We start from the raw sequence: 26466 nt of genomic DNA, 5'->3' as shown, positions 1-26466 counted from the left end.
AAGGCACAATTTTTGGTGTCTAACTGTGGCTGCAGCAGAACGGTTTCAGTGGCAGAAAGATCTCAGTACTAAGCTCGTGGGACATTTTTTAACAAAGATAACTAAATCAAATTTAACTAAATCCAACAGCTCATTCTACTGTTGCCAAGGCTCCCTCTCATTGCTCCCTATCTACAAACGCACAGATGTGTGTGTGTGGGTGTGTGTGTGCACTACAGCAAAAGTATCTGAGGTCTGAAGTTATGGCTCAGGTAACACTCAAAGTTAGGCTGGCAAAAACCTCTTTTTGAGTCAAGAATGCAAGATAATCTGTCTGTGTACAGACATTTCTCCAACATTGCCCAAAACCAAGCACCTCTTCCAGTATCTGAAGCTACAAGAAATATGGAGAGAGACTACTTAAAAGCCCATATAGTGACAGGACAGGGGGGAATGGACCCAAACTGAAAGAGAGCAGGTTCAGAATAGATGTTAGCAAGAAATTCCTTACTGGGAACTTGGTGAGGCACTGGCACAGGTTGCCCAGAGAAGCTGCAGACACCCCATCCCTGGAAGCGTTCAAGGCCAGGCTGGATGGGGCTTTGAGCAAGCTGGTCTGGTGGAAGGTGTTCCTGTCCATAGTAGAAGGTTTGGAACTGGACGATCTTTAAGGTCCCTTTCAACCCAAACCATTCCATGATTCTATGAAATACAGACCTGGTGATGAAGTACCATCTCTCTAACTTTGCCAAAGAGCAATCTTCACAAGCTTCTTGAACATATGCAGCTGAGTTTAAAAGTGAAGCAAGGGAAAAGAGAGGTCAATGTATTATTTTAGTCAGAATCTGGTGACAAATATACAGAAAATTGGTCTACTTCAACCAGACTGTTAATCCAGTCGGTAAATTCCAAGAACAATGGGGGAAACCCTCAAACGTTAATCTGGTATGACAGACTTGGGTTTAGGTCACTTCATGCTTTTCAGTACTGTAACAAGTCTCAGCGTAAAACCCAAAGCCCCTTTTCTTGAAAACAAGGCCACTGGTGTGTGCAGACATTCAGAGAAGTGCAATGAAATGTTGCAGTCTGGAGACGATGGGTTGATTTTGGTTGCAGTAGTGTTAGGGGAGGTTCTTGCAAGGAGCAGGGTAGAGTGGGATCTCCACCCCTTGCTGCAGTTATAAAGGCACTAACATCAAAGGAAGGAGCCAGGGAGGAGTTGAACACCAAACTCCTTTCCTCTGGAGCGCTGGGTGAGGAATGCTGCAGAGCTATTAAACTAGTAGGCAAGGTTTTGTTTCATGGGAAGAGAACTTATCTCTTTCTTCTGACTCCCAGTGAGAAAAATGTGGCTGAAGTTTCTTTTGGCTATTCTTCTCTGGCATGCAGCAGCTGCAAAGGAACCTGAGCCGTAAGAACCACCCTCTTACTACTATTAGTGTTTGTGAAAAGGCTTTAAAGACAGTGCTAGTCTCTGATAGTGATTTTTCTCTGAAACTTAAATACTGCCAGGGCTCATCTTTTGTAGCTGGAGAGCTAAAGCAGAATGGGCATGGCAAGTGAATCATTTTCATTTCATATGCTCAGACCTTCCACCAATTGCAGAACTTCCACGGGAGTTGATGTGTGCCCAGAAAAGGCAATAGCAGTAGTGACAGCAGGGTGCTTTACTGAAACCAGGTGGGCCCAGGGCTCAGATAAAGAGCAAAAGGGCGAGAGCTGGGGGCAATAGCTGGACTGGGCTAGTTCAGAGCTGCAGGACAGAGTGAGGAGCACTAGCAGTGTGTCCATTTAATCTAAAGTAATTGGTGGGTACTTAATAATAACGGTGTTGTGTGTTTGCTTTATCCTGATGAGGCTGCTTCTCCTTTGCATGTGAATGTGATCACTGATGTTGGGATTTCACAGACAGTATGTCCTGATGGTGCCTGCTGTCCTCCAAAATGACTCTCCAGGACAGGGTTGCCTGCAGTTCCATAACCTCAACGAGACAGTATCCGTCAGAGTAATCCTAGAATACAGCTCTGTTAATACCACTATTTTTAAGAAAACCATGACAGCCAGCAGTGGTCTACAATGCTTCAAGTTCAAGGTAAGTTAATTTTAATTTATGTCCCCATGGGAAAATAATGTAAACCAGGACAAGAGAATTCAAGCAGAGAGCGCAGAAAGGAACAAACAGGGAAAGAAATAAGACCTGTTAAAGGAAAAAGGAAGCATAGGAGATTATCATAGTAACAGAAAAGGAAGCATTTTTTGTAGACATAAGTAATAAGAAAAAGCTCATAAAGGTGATGAAGTTGGTTGAAGTGAGATTGTGTCTTGTTGTAGGAGCCGAGGCCACAGGTATTGCTGTTCAACAGGTTCTGGAGCAAATTACTTCAAGACTAACAACGTCCCCATGTTTCTTCTTTCTTCACAGATTCCTCCTGCCCACTCTTCACCCCTGGCTTTCATTTCCTTCTCTGCCAAGGGCAGCACTGTCAGCCTAGAGGAAAGGCGTTCAGTGATGATCTGGAACACGGACAGCATTGTCTTTGTGCAGACAGACAAACCCATCTACAAACCAGGACAGACTGGTGAATGTCCACTCTGTATATAACATGGCCTAAGGAGGCAATTTCCTCTGACAGAATTTCTCTGTCTGGTGTTTTCCAGGCTGAGCTACATTCTAGGCAGTTTCTTCAGAGTTCCTGTTAAAACTATTACAGTATTTGCTGTGGAGATTAGGGAGTCATCTTCAGGATGTCAGGAGACTCTCATCCCATCATCTCTATTATTTCATTTGTCCCTTCCTCCCAGGTGACAGAAGCTATCACTGCTGCTCTTTCATTACTGATGACAGGCCAGGAGAGTGGGTAGAGATGATTAGATCAATACCTGGCATAAAACAATGCTTCCCTCTGTGGTGCTGGTCAGCATCAAAATAGCCTAAACAACAAGAGTGAAATCTGTTACTTTAAAATTAATTATAAGTTGTTAAAGACAAAATCATGCTATTTACCTTCTGGCCTCTGATGTGTTTGGACTCTAGATTTTTATTAGAGTTTTATTTTCTTGCAGAGTTGCATTCCTGCACTTATGTTATCCCCCTATGCATGCTTCACACATAGCCATTAAGCAGAGCTGCATTTTTCTAGATCCATTCCTGTATCAATTTCTAGGCTTTAAGGTTTCTAGCACACACAATAGGAAACCAGAGAAGAAGACTTATTCCCAGAGATTAGTCACATGCAGCCATTAGACTAGATTAGTTTTGCTTTAATTCAGATCTGTTCTATCTACATAGATACACAGAACGAAGAAAAGTTTACCAGTTGGAATTTCATGCCACAAAGGTATACAATATGGGTTGTTTATTGGTCAAATGGCTTGGTTTTGAGCTGGGGCAAGCAGCGGACAAAACCAAATTATGAAAAGGTAATACAGTTCTTATTTGTTCAGTCATTCCTTTCTGTGAGGTTAAACTTTCATGAAAGTAAACTTTTCATTACTAACATTAAAGGAAACTTTTATTAAAGAGTACGTGAACTTGATGCTAGGGAAAACACCTTTAATCAAAGTCTGTGTAGGGCTCTTCTACCTTCAGATGCATTTTATTATGTGCATCCTGTGCAAGCAGGACTGTTGGAAGATCTGTGAAACTGGGAGTACTAATGAAAGCAAAACATCATGCTCAGCCACACAAACTATGGTCAATGCTAACACCCTGTTTCTTGCTTTTCCAGTGAGGTTTCGTGTTGTTGCCCTGGATTTAAATTTTAAACCTGTTCAGGAGAAGGTGAGTGACCAGTAATATTCCCCTGTATTTAAAATTGCTGGGAGACTACTTCTTCTCAAATTTTAGATAGAGGATTGCTGTGGATAAAAAGGGATGTTGCAGAGACTAAATGCCAAAGAATTAACCTGATTTCCTGAGCACACGGTGTAATCCAGCCTTTCATTAGAGTCACAGGGAAGAAGGCAAGTGTGCAGCAGTTTGAATTCCTGACACAACACCTTCTGTTATCGCTGGGAAAGAGGCTCAAACCCCCTCCACTTTGTTCCCACAGACATTATCTTAGCTCTGACCAGAAAGGCCACGGCTCAGTCTCCTGCTCTTACAGTTCAGCAAATGTTGCTTGCAGGCATCAGTAAATCATCCACCTGGCATTTTGCCTGTTTTAAAAATGGGGGAAATGAAAGAGAAATTGCTGCCACAATTATTTATCTCCTCAGAGGCATTATTTCCACTGCCAGCAGTCCCTCTTCATGCTCATAATCATAAGGAAATTACTGGAAGGGTCTTCACTGGCCTCCTTTCCTGCACTTGTAATGCAGGAGACAGCACAGTGGTAGCAAAAGAGCTGGTGCTAATAAGAAGCCCAAATCATGGTTTGTGTGCAGCTCTATAGCTCTGCTCACTCATACGCACTGAGATTACACTAAAACCAGTATGATCAGAAACTGTCCTACCATTCTCATTTCATCTCTCTCCTTTATGCAAGCTTCTTATTGAAGTAAAATTGCTGTTAAACTGATTAAAATAGGAGATAAGGACCTCTGATGAATGGTGTTATACTGAATATTGTTATATACTTCTCACAAGTATATATTCTTTTCCTGAGGAAAAACAATTTGTGTTCGATCAGCCACCTAATATCTTCTTCCATTCTGTTTTTTCTTCTTTCAGTACCCTTTGATTGCAATTCAGGTAAGAAATTTTTGTCTTTGTACTGGATTACTCTGGGCAGATGTCCTTATATGAATGTCCTATACTGAATGTGTCCATACACAGACAAACCTCGCTGCTCAGTACAACAGCAGAAATTAACAAAAACTCCTTAAAACAAGGATACTCTGAGCTTGACATGGACAGCACACCTATAATCATTCCAGCAGTCAAAATTTGTAGTGTTCTTGTGTCTGCCTTTGATTCTTCTCCCCTTCCCCCAGTTTGCTCAACTTATTTTGGGGTATGTATTTTCAAAACTCTAGTGCTGCTAAAAACTATGAACAAATATATGTTGTGAATACAACTACTAACTATGTCAGTACTTTTGTGGCATTTTCTGGGGATTTTTAAAAGAATTGCAGTTCATGTCTAGACAGCATACTTGCAAGTTTTTTTGTTACACTGTGAAGTCAGGGGACTTTATTTTCTTTGCAGTGAGAACATACATCTTTTGAGCCCTCCACATGTTTTTCTTCCAGCCATGGCTGTAAAGAGCCAAGGAAATAGTGTGAATGAGTTTTCTTTAATCTAGCTAGCATAACATATACTGAGAGGAAAATGCCACCCCAGTGAATGCTGAAGAAAGGTTTCCTTCCTTCTTCTGGCAGCTGAAAAAAAAAAGCTGGGGTTGCTAAAGGCCAAGATTTGTGTGGGATAAACTTGGCTGAAGGGAAAGCACAAAGAAGATTTTCTTTCTCTCCCCTCTTGACACAAATCTAGAGCAACATATACTAAAGAGCAGGAAAGAGCAGTATTGTGCAACTTTCCCTGATGATTGAGACTAATAAGTAGGCTGGCAGAGAATGCCTAAATTGGGAACAATAGATGAGACTCTAACAACATTAATAATAACACGAATAATCAGAGTACAAAGACTCAATTTAACTCGATGCATGTGCATTAAGCAGCTTCTCCAGTGCATTAAAGCAACCTGCTCTGTTTTCTTCTCTGTTGCTGGTTTTGTGAGCTGGTAGCAAAAGATTTCCAAGGAAAAAAACCCCTGAGTCTGTATTCTTTTTTTCTTCAGGATCCAAGGGGCAACAGGATCTTGCAGTGGCAAAATGTGAAGTCGGAGATGAACATTATTCAGCTGGAATTCCCACTCACTGAAGAGCCTATCCTGGGGAACTACAAAATTATTGTATCAAAGAAGTCAGGAGATAGAACAAACCACTCATTCCATGTGGAGGAATATGGTAAATGCCATCCTTTTTTTTTATTCAGTAGGAAATATTATCAGAGATGAGCCCATATCAAGCAACCTTCTTGACTGCTAAAACATCAAACAGCTTCCTGGCAAATGCAGCTTCAATTAATTGTCATTAAGAACTGGGGAGATTAAAAAAGAAAGAGAACAGTAAAAAAACCCCAAGAAAAATTTACAATTTATCACACAATTAGCCAGCAAAATAATCTGCACAAGAAATCAGCACATTGATTGCAAATTTCAATGAGACAAACTAAATTTTTCCCAGCTATGTCCATGAACTTACTTTGCCAAAACTCTGCAAGGCATCTAGACATCACAGCATTTGTTTCAGAAGTCCTGTCTTCTCTTCAAATTGTTGCAGAAATGCTTCAGTAAGCCTTTGCAGATCAGGCCAGTTCTTAATCATTTTGCCACCTGGGTTCTGATATCCCATTCCCTCTATTTCTAACAAGAAGATATATCCTTGTTTAGGTTTCATCTTGTGAGGGTCTGCAAATCTACAATATGCCAGTGTTGGGTTTTTTGTTTTTGCTCTTTATCCTAGTGCTGCCCAAGTTTGATGTCACAGTCACGGCACCAGAAAGCCTCACAGTCCTGGATTTGGAGTTCACAGTGAAAGTCTGTGGGTTGTAAGTACCAAGTGCAGAGTTGTCAGGAAATATGACAAAGTGGAAGAAATTCCCAAGGACTGGGTAAAGAGCCAAGAGGGCTTAGAGAAGAAGCCAAAATATGTAGGGCCTCAGAAGAGGGTTGACTTGGTCTTTGAGGGTTGACTTGGTCTTTGGAGCTTTCATTTATTTGTCTGCTCATGTCATTTTATTGTATAAGTGTTTGGTACCACATGGTGTTGTACAAGGTAGGTAAATCTTTTGAGGTGTTCCCTGGTAAAGTAGGATGTGTCCACTCCCAACAACCCACTTCAGAGGGAAACCTTCATAAAGCAGAGCAGCATTAAATTCTAGCAGGGATCTTATGGTTCCAGCTGTCTAACTCCCCCTCCAAGCTTGGTGCTTCAGAAGGACCTTGCTTCCACCAACACCAAGATCTTGTAATTTGGAATCCAGAGTTGAAATCCCAATCCTCTAGCAGATATGAGGAGTTTTGATTTGATTTCAGTGAGCCTGGAACTCCAGTTTAAGCTGAAGATTGGAGACAACAGTCTTAATTTGGTCAGTAGCCACATCTGTTCATTATGTTTTGTTTTTTGCATTCAAAGTGTAGCTTTGTTTCATAGGTTTAGGTGTGAAAAAGAACTAATTTTGATTTCTGAGTTATATTTTGTATTTTGTTAAAGCAGGAGAGTTAGGAAAAACCTGTGAAACTATTCCATGCTCTGGCTTCCCAGCTCACTGCTGTCCCGAATCTATTCCTGCACACATTAGCTTAAGATTGTTTTTCAAGCATTAGCTCACAGACCTCATCAGATCATATTTCCTCTTCCCCTAGGTACACCTATGGCCAGCCTATTGAAGGGAAAGTCAAGCTCAGTGTGTGCAGGGATTTTGATTCATACGGGAGGTGCAAGAAAAGCCCAGTTTGTCAATCATTTACCAAAAATGTATGACACATAATTATTATTCCTCTTCATGCTTTTCCTCTCTTCTCTGTTCTTGTTTCTCTCCCTTTGCTCATCATGCTTTGCTTTCTCTCTTTCATGCTTCTCTTCACCCTACTCATCTCTTTGCTGTATGACTGCCTAGGAGCTCAGGGCACCTCATTTCTCTTCTTGGCCTCCTGCAGGCCTGATGGATTGACATGCTTCTTATTCATGACTCAGTTTCCCATAAACATGTATAAATCATGTTGAAAGTACTGGGAAAGGCTTCACTCACTAAAGAAGGATCCTGTATATTATCAACACCCTTTGCAAGCTATGATCCTTGACAACAGGATTTGTTTTCTTCCTTGTCCAGCTGGAGACAGATGGTTGCCTCTCTCATGTCTTCAGCTCCAACATCTTTGAGTTACATCGCACTGGTTACATGAGGAACCTTGACGTGAAAGCCACTGTGACAGAGAAAGGAACAGGTAATCCCTTCCAGGCAGGCAGAAACAGCAAAAGTGGTGTGGTCAAGAAGGAGAATAGGAGATAGCCTCTGCTTGCTGAGTACCAGAATGTCCCCCTGAGGAGGGTTGTTTTTGCAAGCACAGTGACCATCTCCAGGCAAACTCTGCAGATGCTCTGTGCAGGACAAAGTGCATCTTCTCCTGACTCTGGGCATGTCTTCCAGGCCTGCAATTTACAGCTGCTGAGGTTATTTCCATAACTCGGGTGGTGAGCACCATACAGTTTGAGAACATGGATCGCCACTTCAGAAGAGGAATTCCTTACTTTGGACAGGTAAGCAAGAGCTTGGAGGGCTTGTGCTGAAGATGATTGAGAGGCAATCACATAACAACAATGATGGCAACATCTAGGGGACTGTTTGGTTGGGGGTGTTCTCCCCAGTCCTTTTCCTTACATACAATGCCCTACTGGTAATTCTGAATGCTGAAGACTATTAGTTCATTCTGAGTCTGATTCTGCCAGAAACACTTGAAATCAGAACAATTCATTAGCTAGCATTTCTCTAACTTGCATTTTAAGCTTGCTGTAAATCACTGCCTCTCCCTTCAGATCTGACCATCACATGCCAGCCAGACATGAATAGAAGCACTGGTGGATGAGGGAAGAAAGAGGGAAAGGAATTTAGAGCACACAAAAAAATCAAGGAAATAACAAAAGTTTCTGTCTCAGAAAGGTTTTTCATTATTTTGTTTCATGACAATACCCACATAACTCTGTCAGTTGTTTAAAGGGTAGGGATAAATCTCTCTCCTTCGGTTCATTTTTTGCCAATGAGGAAAAAAATAAGGGGGACCAGTAACACTGAAAGGAGACGAAATTGTCTTTCAAAGGTGGGGTTTTTCCCCTCTGTAAAGTCTATATAACTTTCTTATTTGGTTTGCATTCCCATTCTGTTCTTTTTCTTTAAAAATATCAAAATTAATGCTCACTTCTAGCAACATAGAATTTACTTAATGTGATCTATTACTTGTTTAACACATAAACAGCAGAGACAGTGTAGACAGAATCAGAAAAATGTTTAAAGCAAAGATGTGGAGAAAAGGTTTTCACACACTGCAAATAGCAGCAGCAGACTCTCAAGACTAAGGAAGGAAAAAAAGGAAGGGAGAAATGAAAATATATATTTCAAACTGGAAATGTATAGTCAGAAGGGACTGATCAGGAAAGAGATGATTCATTAAAGTTCTTGCTCCACAAGAGGACATTATCAGTGGTGTGGCAGATGCTGAAGAAGCTCCTGCTCCAAACCTCATAAGGTAGCTCAGATAGTTGCCAAAAAGCAAAGACAGAAATTTCAGTCATCAAGTATGGCTTTGAAGGAAGACGAAAAAGTAATTCTGCTGTTTGGAGAGCAAAGGAGTGCAAAATATCAGTATCTACATACAGAAAAACATTCAACATGTTTCACATTCCCTTTTACAGATCAAGCTGGTTGACAAAGACAACTCTCCAATTTCCAATGAGGTCATTCAGCTATATGTCAATAACAGGAATACAGACAACTTCACCACGGATCATAACGGTGTTGCTCAGTTTAGCATTGACACATCCAAAATGCTTGATCACGAGATCAGTCTGAAAGTGAGTACAAAACAAGGCTGAATAAAGACAAAGAGAGAGATGGCTGCTCTCAAACTGAACCCAAAAAAGGATGGAATTAGGTTTTAATTCTGGTAATAAAAATATGTTTTCTTTATCTTTCTTCATTGTGTACAGCTCTCAAAAACTACTATAAGAGGAGTGAGGAAAGCATCTGAGTTCTTGCAATACAGTGGCTTGAATGCAATGGCTTGCTGCAAGGCTGTTCTTTCCTCACCAGTTTTGCTTTAGATGCAGTTCTTATCTATATGCATTATGTGAACTAATCATTCTGATGTCAGAATGTGATGACAACTTCCCTAGTGACATGTGTTTGTTTTCCTTTTATTCCCCACTCCCTCTCCCGTTCAGGCAGTTTATAAAACCAGTGACCACTGCCACTATGAAGGCTGGATAGAGCCTTACTACCCAGAAGCGTCTCTCTCCGTCCAGCGCTTCTACTCTTGGACTGGCAGTTTTGTGAGGATTGAGCCCGTGTGGAAAGACCTGAAATGTGGGCAGAAGAGGGTGATCACTGTGCACTATGTCTTAAACACAGAAGGATACAAGAGAATCAGCATCATGAACTTCTACTATGTGGTGGGTATGAGGTTGTGGGTTGGTTTGCTGAAAGGGCTTTGCTGGGCAGCTCTCTGGCAATCCATCCACAGGAAATTACAGCAGTGAGTCATCTTCATGGCATTCTCTGTCCCCCTTTTCCCTTCCTTTTGCTTCTGCTTTGTGACCAGCAACAAGGTCCCCAGCAGCAGCAGTGGGAATATTCAGCATGCCCTAAGGCTTATGTTTAAGCATTTGAGATCATCTCATTGTAGATTGTCCTGTCCACGCATAATGAACCTGATTGCTGCTTTCTCCCTCCAACTTCTGCCAACCCATACATGTCTTGATATTCTCTGCACAGGGCATGGCAAAAGGCAAGATTGTCCTTACAGGGGAAATTAAAGTTAATGTCCAAGCTGGTAAGTTAAGTTGCCAATCCATATTTTTGCATTAAAACAAACAAAGAAACAACCAAACACCCAGATGGTTGAATATAGCAGCAACAGGAAGGGCTGCATCTCTCTCCACCCATGCTTGTGTGCATGACAGTAGCACTACCACTAAGATCACCATAAAGTCAGGTTTAGTCCAGCAATTACTGAATTTTATGTTAGTCAAATAGTGTTCTCCAAAGATCTCCCCAAAGGATGACATAGGGAATGCAGACTGTCTGCTCTAGGGTCCTATCTGAATATGGCCACATGTTCAAATCTGCAATAAATCTGAGACAACCTGGATTGAATCCAGGCCCGTCACCTCCTGGAAAATTGTTCAGTTTATCATATTCAGATTGCTCCACTGACTGGTAAAGTTAGAGACCTGTTGAGTTTGGCTACTATTTCAGTAAATCTTTGATATTCCTTCTTATTGATGCCTTTATTTCTTCTGACAGGCCAGAATGGCACTTTCACCATTCCCCTTGTGGTCAGTGAGAAAATGGCTCCAGTCCTTCGGTTGCTGGTGTACACCTTACACCCTGACAAGGAGCTGGTGGCAGACAGTGTTCCATTGCCAGTTGAGAAGTGTTTCAAACACAAGGTGAGAGGCACTAAGATATAGCAAGCCTTACCTGCTGTCAGATAAATACAAATTCTTTGTGTATACATTCACAAGAGACTTCCAGTTTTGTTTCTTGTCTCCTTCCCCTTCTCTCTACATTACTCCTTTTATTTCTCTCTTTTCTCTTTGGCCTTATATCTTTTCTCTACCACTACCTCCTGGCCTTATTGCCAGAAGACATATCTTCCTTTAACATTAAAAACTTTTCAGGAGACCCACATAAATCCCAAATTATTCCTGACTCTCTTAAACTCTACTAGTGTTCGATTCTGTTTTTAGACTTTCTATTCTTCAACATAGTGAACACACTTTAGACTTATCCCACTTCATCATTCAATCTAATTTTTTACTCTTTTTTGTTGAAAAATACAATTTAGGTTTAGCAGAACTAAATACACACAGAAAAGAAAGCCAAAATAGTAGTCTGGAGTTTAAGTATTTCTTCCTCTGTTTTTTTATGGTACAGTTTTATTCATCATTATAAACTCAGATTTCACCAGTAATATTTTTCTAATCTTTAGCTCCTAAAAGCTAAAATGCATGAAATTGTAGAACAGGACAAACCAAGTGAAATGAAACAAAATGTTTCTAGTTGCCCCTCCTATTTTTTTCCACTTATCTTATACAAATGTGAAACAGATTTTGTTCCAAATAGATTCAAAATCTGTTTTATACATTTGCTAACATGGGCCATGGACCTAGGAAAAACATTATTTTCTCACAGTAGGGATTAGTGTATGTAGTCAAGTCATAATAATTTTCCATTTGATTTGATAATGACAACAAAAGAATCACACTTTGTTTCAAATCACTTGAGGTAGGCTTCATTTAAAGAATCTAAATATGCTTATTGCCTAATATCACAAGAATCTAAATATGCTTATTGCCTAAGTCCCTGTAATAACAGAGGCCTGGCCAACAGCTACAGCGGAGACCAGACATTCTCCTCCAGGCAGATCTTCTGTGCTTTAACAGAAAATCCTTCCACTGTCCTTCTTGCCCTCCACTCACACACACAGTCAGAGCAGCCCCAGCAGCATGGGTCAGCCATGCCAAGGTCTGTTTGATGAATTTCAGGTCCACTTGGAATTCTCTGAAAAGCATCTGCACCCAGCTTCCAATGTCAGTCTGGTCATTGAAGCTGCTGCCAACTCCTTCTGTGCTGTGAGGGCAGTGGATCAGAGTGTGCTGCTCCTGAAGCCAGAGAAAGAGCTGTCCATGGAAATGGTAAGCTGCCAAATGCCTTGTCTCTTCCCATTGCTTCTTCCTCCTCCATTACAGTGTCTCTCCACTTGAAATCATTAGACTGAGTTAGAGTTTTACAGCTTCTGGTACGTGCTGGTCATAAGCCATCTTTAGTAGGCAATAATCAGATTTTGTTTCCTGTGGACTGCAAGTCCTCTTTCATCTGGGATTTAGTTTAACCCGTGACTGGTCTCTGGCAGCACAACCCTCCAGCATATCTGCCACTACTCCCAGTTTTGTGCCATCAGCAAACTTGATGAGGGTAGACCCTTGCTGCAACATCCAGATCATCAAGGAAGATGTTGAGCAAGATTAGATCCAATACTGGAGTACCCTGTGGTACATCACTGGTTGCTGGCCTCCAGCTAGACTTTGTGCCACTGGTCACTGCCCTCTGATCCCAGCCATTCAGCCATTTCTCAGTCCAGGAAACAGGCATGGTTTCACACAGGTTATCATCTCAGTTTTGGCAATTTGAAGTATTTGATGGTGCAGTTAAAGTTGATGTTTACATGCTCACAGTTCCTGTTTCCTTACACCTCACAGGTTTACAGCCTGCATCCCCTACAAGACTTTCAAGGCTACGTCTTCCATGGTTTCAATCTAGAAGAAGATTCCAAAGAGCCCTGTGTCTCATCTGACCACATCTTTCACAAAGGCTTGTATTACACACCTGTAATGTCTGGATTAGGCCCAGATGTGTATCAATTCCTCAGGGTAAATGTCCTGTACATTACTTAAATATGCTTTAGTGAGTTTCTGCTTATGTAGCGTTAGATTCTGCAAACAGAATATTTTTATATTAGTAAAATACATCTTTATATTAGTAAAATATTAGTAAAAAATATTAGTAAAATATATTTTTATATTAGTAAAATATTAGTAAAACTCATACACAACAAACTCTCCTCTTAGATCTCTATTCTCAATTGATTCTGGTGCCTGCTGTGATTTTCCAGCACACACAAAGCTCCCAACGTGTCTCTGGGCACCTCTGTGCTGGAAACACAGCAAGGGGAAAGAGGGAAGAATGGAACAAATCTCAGCTACAATGTGGTTACGGCTAACACTAAAATGTGTTTTTTACAGGATATGGGAATTAAATTTTTTACCAACTCAAAGGTTCGACAGCCAGTTGTGTGCACTGGTGAGACTGTAAGGCGTCAACCATTCATAGTGAATGCAGGGCATGTGGCTTCTGCACACCACATCAAATCATCAGGTAACACAGAGGACAGGGAAGAGATTTACCTTTCTCCTAAAGGAGGAGGTATTCTTGTTACACACACATGGACAGTACTCATTAACCACTTTGGTTTTTATATTAAATATAGGCCTGGCATTGAATGAGAAAGCTAAAGCTAATGGCCTATGCCCAAAAGAGTTTTTCAGGTCTACACTTCTGATTCATCTCCAGTTTCATCATGGGAATTGTTGGCAATTGGCAGTGTCACACAAAACTAACACTTGACATTGATTCCCTTCTGACCAGAGCTAGTTGGAAAAGACTGTGAGAATATGTGAACAGTAATCAGAGCTAAGAGTCGAGTGTTCTGAGTTCTAGCCCTAGGTCTCACGCTCATGAGAGACCAAAACACTTCAAGCAATGTTTTCTTTTTCCTTTGACGCCAGGTTATACCTAACTGAGGGATATATTAGCAGCATTTAATAATATTGGTGTGGCCATATGTGTATATAAGAATATTATATATTCTCAGTCAGAAGGTAATGGTAAAACACTTACTGTCCTTCATACTGGCCCATGCACATTCAAACCTGTCCTTTCTGGGCATCTCCATTATATGAACCAGGCTTTACTAAATTCTCATTATCTCTTACCAGCTGAAGCTGCTAGGGAGGAACGAGAGAGAGCACTCATCCTTGAGACTATTCGGGAATTCTTTCCTGAAGCTTGGATTTGGGATATAGTTCCAATTAAGTGAGTACTGCTTCTTTCATATCTTTGCCTTGCTTTAGGAATTACTAATTATGTTCTCTGATGTCCTGCAAGATGGCAATCCCTTGCCAACTCTTCTTCCTTTTTGGCCCAGAAGACCTCATTTTTCAGTCATCAGCTGCCCATCTGCCCTTCTCTTTTCCATGGTCTAATTCCAAAGATGTCCCTAAAGACATCTGTTGCCACAATGTGTATACCATGAGTCATATTCCCTTCCTCAGAAGGACGTGTTTATTTAAAATACAGATTTACAGAACAAGAATTCTGAGTTGTCCTTCCAAACTCCAGGATATGATGGGCAGAGGAACATTTAAATGGTTTAAAAATTCTCAAATTTTAGTGATAAATTCCAGGGATTGTATGTAGGATTTCTGCAGACAGAAGAGGGGTAGTTCTGGTCCTCAAAACTTGTTGCATATACTGAGAAGCAAGTTATCTGAAATTTACTGTTTCTGAAGCTTTCATCCTTTTTCAATTCCCACCAGCTCTACTGGAAAAGCCAGCATCTCATACACCATCCCTGACACCATCACCAAATGGAAAGCCAGTGCTTTCTGTGTGGAAGGATTGGCTGGATTTGGCATGTCTGTGCCTGCCACCCTGACTGCCTTGCAGCCTTTCTTTGTTGACTTGACCTTGCCATACTCCATCATACGAGGAGAAGATTTCCTGCTTAGAGCCACTGTCTTCAACTACCTTGACCACTGCGTCAAGGTGTGTACTTCTGCCCACATTCCTAGACCTCATCCCATCTCCAAAGAAGCTGCAGCAAAATGATTGGTGCAGGTGGCTGGACCTGCTCTTGACTGAGGTACTGCTCATTCTAGCTGACAACAGATTATCCTGACTGGATTTGCCCTCTCAGAACAAAGAGTACAGAGCAAAGGGAGACCTTGTGAGCTGTAGTAGGCCAAATCTGTAAGGCAGCTGTATATCAAGATCCATAGAGAAAGGAAGCAAGTGCTTTGCACATTCACCATCCACAGATATGCAAGCCATCAATGGTTTCACTGGGGTCTTTTCCTTAAGAATCAGGTGTGCATAGAATGCTTAACATCCTGTGTTAACAGTGAGACTATTGAGAGAAGCAAGAGGGAAAACTGTTCAGGTTACATCTGATGGATGATTAATCAAACATCATCATCATCCAAGGCCTTAAATCTGCCCTACACTTAACTCCATATGTAAGCAGAGTGTCTCACCTCCTCTGACAATAAAGCACCATTTGCAATATGGTACAAAACCTTCATCCCATTGCATTACTCTTTTTGTTCTCAGATTAATGTCTCACTGTCAGATTCCCTTGATTATCAAGCCAAACTCATCTCCCCAGAGGATGATGGATGTGTATGTGCCAAGCAAAGAAAGACCTATGTCTGGAATATTTTCCCCAAAGAAATTGGTAAGTGTTTTGAATCTACTTAGTTTTATGTTCCAAGATTGATACTAATTTATATCTTACCTGAAAAAACTTAATGCTTTTCCAACCCAGAGAGCTTGGCCTACCACTGTTCTTCCCAGTTCTCTGGATTAAAAAGCTTCTCCACAGCTTCAGTGTCTTTATCATTGCCGTTTTTAGAGATCAGTTCTCTTCCCATATGTCTCACCTAGAGCGACTGACCATGCATTATGTTGAACTACTTCATCTTATTAATCAGATGAAATGTCTTACTTTGTTCATCATCCTGCATGGCAGAGGTCCATTTCTTTCCTTTTTTTGCTGCTATTTAAGGTAATGTGGTGTTCAGCATTACTGCAGAGACCAAGGATGATGAAGCTTGTGGAGACAAAGCTCCCAGGAACATCAGTATTGCCTACAGGGACACCCAGATCAGAACACTGCTGGTTGAGGTACTGCTGGCAGCTCTTACTGTTTGTCCTGCATTCCTTTTCCCGAGGAAACTAAAACACAGTGGGAGTACCAAAAGCGAGGAAAAGTTTTTCATGTTCCCTAAAGAACTCCTGGTATTGCTCCACCTTCATTTGTCTGGGACAGGGTCTGGCTGCTCAATCTATGACCAAGTCCACTCCTATCTGATGTCCTCTTCCCTGAGGATCAGTGGGTGTTGACATGTCTCCCTCATGCAGAGGAGAAACTGGAAATGAGGGACTCCATCTGATGTGATCTCCCTTTTAGGAGCAGCCACATCATCCATGAACTTGTAAACTGTTGCTTCAATCCACTTGTTCTGTGACATAAGAGGTTGGGGAAGGGGGTGGCATGTTGACCCTGAATCTCTTCTGCATGCTTTTGTCTCATCCACTGCAAGTGTCTTTTCTTTCCATCTCCTTGCAGCCTGAAGGAATCAGAAGGGAAAAGACTCAAAACTCCTTAATTTGTACAGAAGGTAAGGGTCTTATATACCACTGTTGTGAGAAGAATTGAAAGGAAGTTTGGAGTCTGCACTCTTTCCTGCAGTGTTTGTTGATGGTTTCCCTTTCCTTTTTCCCAGATCTGTCCATATGACAGCTAATATGAGTGTAATATGAGTGAAAAACATGTTCCCTGCTACCAAATTCTTGTGTGGTCTGGTGCATATCACTGAGGCAGCATCTGTGCCTTGCCCAGATGTGCTCAGGTGTTGCAGAAAGGCTGTTATGAAGCTCTCAAAGGGAGATGACCTTTCTGTGCAAATTATGTCCGGTGTTTCTTTCACTCATGTTGGGTGCTGTCCTCTATTCCATGGATACCTGTATCTTACAGCTTTCCACCTCTGGTGGGAACGGGAGAGGGAATGTAATGTTCCTTCCCACACCATCTCAGTGCTGATGGCAAACAGCTCCTAAGGTTTCCTGACTGGCCTAAAAGAGGTAAAAAATCTGCTCTACCAATAGTGTCACTGAATGAATTCCCAGGGGTCACAGGTAACACAACCTGTGATCACCAACCTTACCCTGTTTCACTGGTTTCTATTGAGCAATGACAGTGACCTGACCACTTGATCTTTTATTCACAATTTCAGTTTTGCTGTGTCCCCTTCTCTCTTCGTGTTCTTGGTGAATGCTGTGAGTTTCACTTTATTGCTGTCACTTGTGTGCAATTTTGTACTGTGCAATTTGTAACAGGAATGTTTCACTGTTATAATTAGTATTCCTCTACAAATGACAAATATTTTTCTCCACAGATGATGCAGTTATTCAAGACATATCTCTAGAGCTACCTACAAATGTTTTGGAAGGATCAGCCAGAGCCTCCTTTTCTGTTGTTGGTAAGTATATATTTAATAAAAAATAAAAAAAAAAATATATCAACACAACATGAAAGCTCTTTCAGGATTCAAAATGTGAGTTTCCACTCTAGTGTGGGAAACTTTTGAGAAAAGAGACTGATTCTCATCTTGTCCAGCAATGCTCTGCATCAGCAAGATGAAGTTTAAATACCAGTTGCATCACTCTTCACTATTCTGTTTAAATTTAGTGCATTTGAAAGTCTTTCTCTGAAGCAGCAGCACAGTTCTGACTTATGACCTCAGCCAGATTCATACCAGTATGGTGTTTTTCTACACACTCACCTACAAATCAGAGATGCTAGTAGAATCTATTCAGTCTGTTCAGAATATGGATTTGGTTACACGACTCACTAGCCATAAAATCCTTGCTTAGTGACTTTTAGAAGCTCTTTCCAGAAACCGCTTGCTGGGTCTGTGCTACTTTTCCTAGAAATAACAACTAAGAGGTGGTCTGTGATACATCTGCATTATCAATGTCCCTTTGCAGCATTAGCTGTTAATTTTGCAATAAATGCTTGCAATAATTAGCTCTGGCTATTCCCTTCCATCCTCTGGTAACAGAAGTTTCCTGTAAGTTCCCTTCATTTCCAGCAAGAAGTATCTGCTTGAAGTGGCACCTGAACAAGGAGTGTTTCTGGTAAGGGCAATTTAGACTATGCAAGGAGAGGCAGGGAAAGGATTCTTTGTTGACTGCAAAGCAGAACAAAGTTGTCTTTGGAAGCCTCCCAACACCTGATAGGTTTCTATGACTCTGCCTGTGAAATGAAAATTACTGGTAATTTGAGTGACCACGAGTTGTGCTGATCCCCCTCTCTCATCTCCTCTTCCCCAGGTGACATCATGGGCACTGCCATACAGAACCTGCACCAGCTCCTCCAGATGCCCTTTGGCTGTGGGGAGCAGAACATGGTCCTGTTTGCCCCCAACATCTACGTCCTGGACTATCTGAACAGTACAGGGCAGCTGAGCAGGGAGGTCAGATCCAAGGCCACTGGATACTTAGTGAGCGGTGAGAGCTTTGTGGTTCCCTTACAACGTGTGCTGAGATTCCTGCTGAGGGCCTGTGAGCAGCAGCAGCAGCATGGCAGGTGGCATCACAGCTGTAGCACAGCCCAGAGACCCAAGGATTTGCCCTGAACAAGATGTTTTTTACTTTCCTTTATCTTCTTATCTTATGTCTTTTTGCTGACATTCAACTGCCATGTTTTTCCTTTGAGGTTTTGTCTTCCAATCCCCTTCTCTTTTCCCACTCAGGCACAACATGTATCCTGATCCTGTATGCTTATTTGGAGCATTGAGCTGATAGAGCTCTGCCTATTCTCTCAGTGTTTCTGCCAGACAAGATGTTCCATACTTCCATTCATAGGATCCCTCAGAGCTCCCCTTCTGCTTGTTAGATATACATTGCCTTTCCATTCTTTCCCAGACAAATATGTCAGCAAACAAAATAGGGTTTTGCTTTTACATCCAAGAACACTTCCTTTTCCATGTTCTTGCAGGCTACCAGAAGCAGCTGTCATACAAACGTCATGATGGGTCCTACAGCATCTTTGGCACCAGAGATAGGGAAGGGAACACTTGGTAAGTGACTGGGGGCAGAATTGGCTCAGAGATGAATTTACATTCAATTATTATGGTGCAGGTAAGAGGCAGCTTTACTGGCTGAATCAGATGTACAGAGCTGTCTAGGACTGGGCATTGGGAAGTACTAAAGGAAATGTCTCTCCATCCTCTGCCAGGCCAGGTGCATGAGAAGAAGTTGATCCCTAAAGACCCAGCTGACTTTCTGATTCACACTCCTGCTGTCTCCAATGAAAGCCATTGCACTGTGGTGCTCTGTAGACAGGAGCAGCCACAGAGTGTGCTGGACATTCTCCCCATGTCCCATCTAGCTACCACTCCTCTAACTATTCTCTCTCTCAGGAGCACGAACAGGAGGGCTGATTTCTTGTGTTTCTTCCAGTGCTCATCTCACATCTTCATCCTTCCCTTGCAGGCTCACTGCCTTTGTGTACAGATCATTTGCACAAGCTGGTCGCTTCATCTACATTGATGACCGTGTCCAGTCTCAAACCCTGCTGTGGCTGTCCAGCAAACAGAAGCTAGATGGATGTTTCCGGAGTGCTGGCACACTCTTCAACAATGCCTTGAAGGTAGCAGAGAATTACTACTTGGTCAAATTTATACTTTTTCATTAAGAATATGTTCTCCTATTACTGCCAAAAACTATAAATTGCTCGAAATACCTGTCTTCTTCCAAGGGCTAATTCTCCGCATCTTATAATGAATATTTTCAGCTCAGTCAGATTTTGTACACCTGCTTTACATGTTATGTGCACCTGAGATAGGGTTACAGGAGTGCAAGCTTGAAGGAGTGATGTTTTTGGATTTAATAAGAAAAGGCTTCCCTGGATTTGTGAGCTATTCAAGACCTATGTGACTGCTCTCTTTCCCTTCAGGCTGCCTGTAGAACTGTCCATACTCTCTCAGCTGGGACATGGCAATTAATATTGAAAGGCTCTCATCTGTGGCATTTACAGATTATTCCTCTCTCCATGTTGTTTCCAGGGAGGAGTAGACGACGAGCTGTCGCTTTCTGCCTACACCACCATTGCCATGCTGGAAGCTGGGCACTCCAGCTCGGTGAGGAGACTTATCTGATACTCAGATGGAACTGGTCCCCAGCTGTTGCCTTGGGTCCAGCACCTGCTAAATTGTCTAGGTAGTAAGAGAGAGAAAGAGAGGGAGAGAGCTCCCAGAGTAGGGGACATGCTCTGTATCTGCACTGGTTGCTGTGACAGAGAAAATCTCCATCTCTACATCTCTTAAACCACCAGTCTTTGAGCAGAAACTGTACATACCTCTGTGGGATTACATCTTCTATTTGCCAGTCACAAAACATTTAGTGACATCCTTTAGTTTCCAATAAAAAGACTTGATAGGTAGAAACCTACACATGACAGGTAGTAACCCACACACCTTGGCTTAGCTTCAAATTCAGCCCAGTCAAGAAAGTAAGTTGTTGCAGGTAAATCTATAAAATCTACAAATGGAACTAAAAGGTATCCTGGAAAAACAAATGTCCATCAGAGCAAAAGCTGATCTGTCCTTTTCAAAATTTGGCAGTACAAAGGTGACTAGAGAGGAGATGTTAGACTTCAATACATGAGTTAGCCTCCACTTTTTCATATCCTTTCTGGAGACATGGAGTCAAACTGTAAATTTTTTGTGGGTGTAAACCTAGTACAACATTGCAGAATTAAAGTTACACCAAAGTCAGTGAGGATAGAAATCACTAAGTTAGATTTGTTCAAGACAACAAACTCTTGACTATAGAAATTCAGAGCAAATAATTATCATGGAGGTAAGCAGAAAGAATTATCTGTGAAATCTATGGACCAACCTTGTCAAGAACACCATTAAAAGCTACTTGATTTGTTTGATGCTTCCTGCGAAATCTCTCCTTGAATAATTCTGTATTCTCTTTCCTGAAGTCATTATACAAGCTCAAGTCCCACTGTCATTGCTGTGATAGTGACAGGATGAGGAACAAGTTTAAAGAAAATAAATTTTTGAGCAGGTGAAGACTACTATCCTGAATTAAACCCATATGCTTTTTTGTTTTTAAGTACCCTGTAATCCGAAATGCCTTTTTTTGTCTGGAGACTGCATCTGAGAAGAATATCAGTGAAGTTTACACCCAGGCACTCATGGCCTATGCTTTCTGCTTAGCTGGCAAGTCAGAAAAATGTGAATCATTCCTTGAAGAGTTACAGAAATCAGCAAAGGAAGTTGGTGAGTTTCGGTCACTTGGGGAATTTGGGAAATGGGAAGATGGAACAGATCTTACTGATGGTCTAACCTTGACAATATTGAGAGAGTGGGCACATGAGCCAAACCACATGAATGATCTGTGGACTTAATCTGCAGTGCATTCATTGATGTGCAGGGAGTCCTTCTGAGGAAGAAGCCCAGACGCAGTGAGACTCCAAGGCAGTACAGAGCAGTGGCACCTGTAATCAGTTGTGGTTCCTCTCTTTGTTTATTCAGATGGCTCACAGCACTGGGAGCAGGAGCAGAGGTCTCCATCAGACAAATCTCCCTCCTTCCTTGACCATGCCCCTTCGGCTGAGGTTGAGATCACCAGTTACGTGTTGTTGGCATTGCTCTACAAACCCAACCGGAATAAAGAGGATCTCACCAAGGCCTCAGGAATTGCACAGTGGATCATCAGGCAGCAGAATCCCTATGGAGGTTTCTCTTCTACCCAGGTGCCAAAACTACCTTCCACTCCACAGCTAGTCCTAGGAATTGGGGCACGGTTTTAGGGTTCCAGCAGGGCTCTGACTACCTAGTTCTGTTTCTCTTTTCTAATTGCTGTCTGAGAGAAACCAAACCTTCATATTAGGAGACCAAAATACTTTTTTCCCCCCTCTTCTTAACTATAGAAAGTTTGAAACCCTACAAGAGTAATTTGACTAGCAATAAATACATATTTGTGTAGGGGATGAGCCTAGAAAACACCAAGTCCCATCTGTCAGATGACCCATGAGTTGTGTATAGCTCCCCAGAAAACACAGACTTCCCCACTATGAAAAACTCTAGAAGTGCACTCTGCTTCTCAAATTTTATGTTCTGAGACCCTTGTGTCGGGAGAGAGATTCTCCTACCCTAAAGCATACATGAGGGAATGAAATGGCTCCTTTTGTACAGGAACCCTGGAATTATACACTAATTCAGGAAGAAGCAAGTGTGATGGGTATTGCAACAGTGACTTTGATCTCCTCTGCACTGGTCATGCTGTGTAGCCAATTGTCTTTTATTATTTCTTTTTCTTCAGGACACAGTCATTGCTCTTCAAGCACTTGCTGCTTATGGAGAGGCCACCTACAGTTCTGCTTCACAAAACGGAGTCAAGATCACTTCCCAAAAGCCATTTGAGAAGGTATTTTTTGTCAACAACGAGAACAGGCTCCTGGTGCAACAGACTCCCCTTCCAGAGGTCCCTGGGAAATACAGCCTGACAATGAATGGCACTGGATGTGTATTTATGCAAGTAAATGTCTGCTTTCTTCTTCATTGTGTCTCTTATTTTGCATACAAGATAGTCATTGTTTTGATGATTTTCTATCTGACTCCTCTTTATTTTTCCCAATTGTTTGATTTCCCTAAACCATTTAAAGACTCTTTTTTCCATCCCACATCTCTGAGTCCTGGGGAGTCCTGGCATGGAAAAAGAGTCCTTTCTGATCAACATGTGGCTTCTTTCTGGGAGGCGACTCTGAGTACAAGCACCTTCATTGTTAAGGAGCAGAAGTCACATGTTCATCATTGATATAAGCAAGCATCTTCCATATAAAACCAAGTGTAACATTGCCAGAAAACTTCACTAAGTCTGTTTTTTTGGAATGCAAAAAAAACTTTGGCATTCTTGAACAAAAGGGTTTTTTCCTCTTCCAGATAGCATTGAGATACAACATTCACCTTCCAGAGGGGTCCTCTGGATTTCTGCTTTCAGTACAGACATCAAATGCTTCCTGCCCACAGGACAGACCAGCAAAATTTGATATTGTCCTCGTAAGCAGGTAATGTGCCACCAGCAAACCCGCTGCACAGATGACAAGGCACACAGAGAACATTGCTGTGTGTTTTCACTGCAGCTGATGAAGTCAAGAACCACAGGCTGATCGATATGCTGCTGGTGTCAGCCTGTTAGACACAGAGTCCCCAAAGACTCTGACAGGGCCCTCTGTTGTTTCAGCTACACGGGGAAACGCAGCAGCTCCAACATGCTCATCATTGATGTGAAGATGCTCTCTGGCTTTGCTCCTGTTAAGTCATCCCTGGATAAGGTAAACTTAGAGGAGCAAGGCTACATTACCAGAGGCATGGTTAAGAGCCATTCAGCCACAGACGCTGTGAGGTGTTTGCATGGCTGCACTGTTCATTCCTGGGTGGAGGGAATGCCCTCCAGAGAGCTTCAAACACACTGACCCTCCTGTATTTAAAACTAGGAAGGGTTTCAGCTCAAGCCCGAGCAGCTGGCAGCCACAACTGGGCACTGCCCAGGTCGGGAAAGGGTGGGAAACCTCTCAGACTAGCTCTGAAATGCAGATCGCACCAGAGTCAGGTAGAATTCCACGAGTGAATTGCAGCGACTTGTGCATTTGGAAAGAGCTCATACCCCCCGCTAAGTCAAGTGGTAGATTTTTGTCCATCCTTTCAATCTATTGGACTCTATTTGGACTCTAAAAGTCAACTACCAACCCTTGAAACTTGACTAGGAGAAGAATGAATACCAATGCAGCAGTAGGGTCTGAGGCAGCACTTGTTTTGTAATGTTTTACAAATATATTTATCTCCATTTTCTTGATTTAAAGCTCATTGGCAGTCGAACAGTGATGCAAGTAGAAAACAAGAAAAATCACATTCTCCTTTATCTGCAAAATGTAAGTTCTGGTCACTGTCTATTTGATTTTCACAAAGGATGGAAACAGCATGTAATAGGTATAACCACAATATGGATATCCCCTATATGGTGCATTATCATGTTCTCTTCCTCAACAGTCTTCTACTGTTATCACTAAGCTGCTTGCTTCCCAAACTGCATGTAACTTTCCAACCTTCCAAAGAGCTTCAAACTGACAGCTGTCCTGCCACAACTACAAAATCAAAAATGTTCATTTAAAAAAAAAATAGCACATTGAAATTAAACAAAATTCTTTCTTATTTTAGCAAAAAGCAGATAAACACCAGAAAAGTAGTTCCCTTGGGTTTATGCCTCTTTGGTAGGCTTCTTATAAACCTCGGTCTTTCCAACAGGACGTGAAACACTGCTTTCATTCTCCTCTGGAAAGATCTTTTTTGCTTCTCTTACACTAGATCATTGCAAAATTCTGCTTGTAATTTAATCCCTGAATCAGAATTTGCTTAGCAAATAATTTACTCAGGGCACTGTAGAACTAACAGAAGCCAATACCCCAGTGACGGACTCTGCAAATTGATTCCCAGTTTCTTGGTGGCACATAATGTCCATGTCTGAAGTAGAAGGAATTGGAATACCACACTTTATTATCCTGACTGTTGCGAGGTCCTGGAAAATTAAACTCAGTCCTTTTGGACAATTTTCCCACCTCTGGCAATAGGATATGCAATAATTACAGAATCAGGTGATACAAGCAGCACAGAAAAATCTATTAACTTTTCAGTTCAGTTTCACTTTGGACTCTCCAAGCGTGTTTGGATAATGGCTGTCCCATATCTGTGGGTGTGGCATCAGTGGGATTTGGAATACGCAGCCTGTCAGTTACCACCCTTGTCTGCTCTGGATGGTGCTGTACAAAAAAAAGACTGATGTGATCTCTGACCTTCCATCCCAGCTCTCACAGAAGAAAAGGAAGGAAATCACTTTCTCGGTTGAGCAGGACTTTGTAGTGACCCACCCCAAGCCAGCACCTGTGCAGATTTATGACTACTATGAAACAGGTATGGCTTTGATTTTAACCAGCGTGAGGAGTGGGGACAGGGACAGCAGAAACAGTGTGCCTTAAGGGACAGCCGGAACCAGCCCTGCTGCAAACAGCACTCCTCTGCACTCCATCAGCACCTGAATCTAGGGCCAGGGGAGAGACTCATTTCACTTTATTCACCTTGGTCTCATGCCCAAGGTGATCAGCAGGCATGACTAGAAAGTTATTTAAATACATGCACCAGAACAAAGGATATTTCAAGGATCTCCAGTTTAAGCATGAATAGGTTATATCCATCTCCAGGGAAAGGCACAAGAGCTCTCCAGGGTAACAAGAATGTTTCCATTCTTCTTCTCCAGAAGAGTATGCTGTTGCTCAATACTCATCGCCTTGCAAAGAGGTTGTTGCAGAAACGGACTGTGGATTCAAAAAGGTAAGTGAAAGCCAGAAAATAACCCAACAGGCAGATAAGAAAGTGAACTATAAAGCAGCAACAGCAGAATGAGTAGAACAGGAACTATTCTCAAATAAATGAAGTCTCCTTAAGGCTTCTCAGAGAGCAGAGACAGTGGCCAGGTCCTGTCCCATGAACCAGTGGAATCTAAGTGGGGACCACGCTGCTGTTCATGGGAAGAGCTTAGCATCTAGAATGAAAGCCAAAGTGCAGAATAATGGAAAGACCGGGAAATACCTTCAAAGCTTCCCCAAAAGCACAGATACGTACCAAAGAACCATTTACCTATGGCCATCCTCAAAAGTCTTCCCTCTGGAGCCTATGCTTCCCAGACCCAAACAAGGTTTTCCACATGGACTAACAGAAACATTTTCTGTGACAGTAAATACATTTATCTGAGGAGAACACCAGGTGACATGAATCATGCAGGCAGTGTATTCACTAGTTAGAAGATGATGCTGCTGGGCTGTAGAGGAGGTCAGGTCTGCATCCTGCTCACCACAGCAGTTCTGCTGGCTGCTGTCTCATGAGCAGTTTCTCAGGAGTCCAGGAACAGCTTGCTGCAAGACCTTGGTCCAACTTTTGTCTGTTTCACACAGAAAGAACTGACTACCCTGTATCTTGAAAAAAATGCCTGTGTTTTGTAATTTGCAACTCTTGGTTCTCATTGAGGTTATTTTGTTTTGGATTTTCACCTGCAGGAGCACCATAAATGTTGAACAAGGGGTCAAGAACCCTATTTTCTTCTGTCATGAAGTCCTGGAAAAAGCCATTGCATCACAGTGGGACTCCGTGGTGTTGATTGAGCTAGTGTCTGACTCTGTTTCCTTTCACAGCGCATCTCTCCAGCTCTGTAGCACAATCATGTATACCTTTCCACCAATAAACCTCCCTTTTACACTGGGCATTGGCTTTTTTTCAGTGTCACAGAGGAGGCATTTT

The 26466-nt window shown here is 42.0% G+C and overlaps 1 protein-coding gene across 1 annotated transcript; it reads left to right on the top strand.

Moving 5' to 3' along the window:
• The first annotated feature begins 1310 nt into the window (after positions 1-1310).
• On the top strand, positions 1311-26243 carry LOC131569872 (ovostatin-like). The gene is made up of 36 exons (XM_058822190.1): positions 1311-1390; positions 1888-2071; positions 2402-2558; positions 3708-3760; positions 4652-4672; positions 5721-5889; positions 6448-6532; positions 7350-7461; positions 7817-7931; positions 8135-8244; positions 9394-9552; positions 9922-10149; positions 10472-10529; positions 11003-11148; positions 12247-12396; positions 12961-13131; positions 13504-13636; positions 14257-14353; positions 14857-15085; positions 15650-15773; positions 16104-16222; positions 16668-16719; positions 17497-17580; positions 18434-18610; positions 19101-19182; positions 19598-19754; positions 20170-20244; positions 21231-21396; positions 21652-21872; positions 22442-22657; positions 23062-23186; positions 23363-23453; positions 23982-24050; positions 24981-25086; positions 25430-25503; positions 26226-26243. The coding sequence occupies exons 1-36, from the start codon at positions 1326-1328 to the stop codon at positions 26241-26243; spliced, it is 4398 nt and encodes a 1465-aa protein (XP_058678173.1). The 5' UTR covers positions 1311-1325.
• The last annotated feature ends 223 nt before the right edge of the window (positions 26244-26466 follow it).

This window comes from Ammospiza caudacuta, chromosome 2 (genome assembly GCF_027887145.1).
Source record: "Ammospiza caudacuta isolate bAmmCau1 chromosome 2, bAmmCau1.pri, whole genome shotgun sequence".
Classification (NCBI taxonomy): Eukaryota; Metazoa; Chordata; class Aves; order Passeriformes; family Passerellidae; genus Ammospiza; species Ammospiza caudacuta.
The sequence above is the reverse complement of the archived record's forward strand: the minus strand, read 5'-3'. Positions and strand labels throughout refer to the sequence as shown.

Bases quoted from the DNA above. Each gene is read 5' to 3' on its own strand.
- LOC131569872 (XM_058822190.1), top strand. From the start codon at position 1,326: ATGTGGCTGAAGTTTCTTTTGGCTATTCTTCTCTGGCATGCAGCAGCT. The intron at 15,774-16,103 runs GTAAGTGTTTTG...CTGCTATTTAAG, and splicing joins TATTTTCCCCAAAGAAATTG to GTAATGTGGTGTTCAGCATT. The intron at 23,187-23,362 runs GTAATGTGCCAC...CTGTTGTTTCAG, and splicing joins GATATTGTCCTCGTAAGCAG to CTACACGGGGAAACGCAGCA.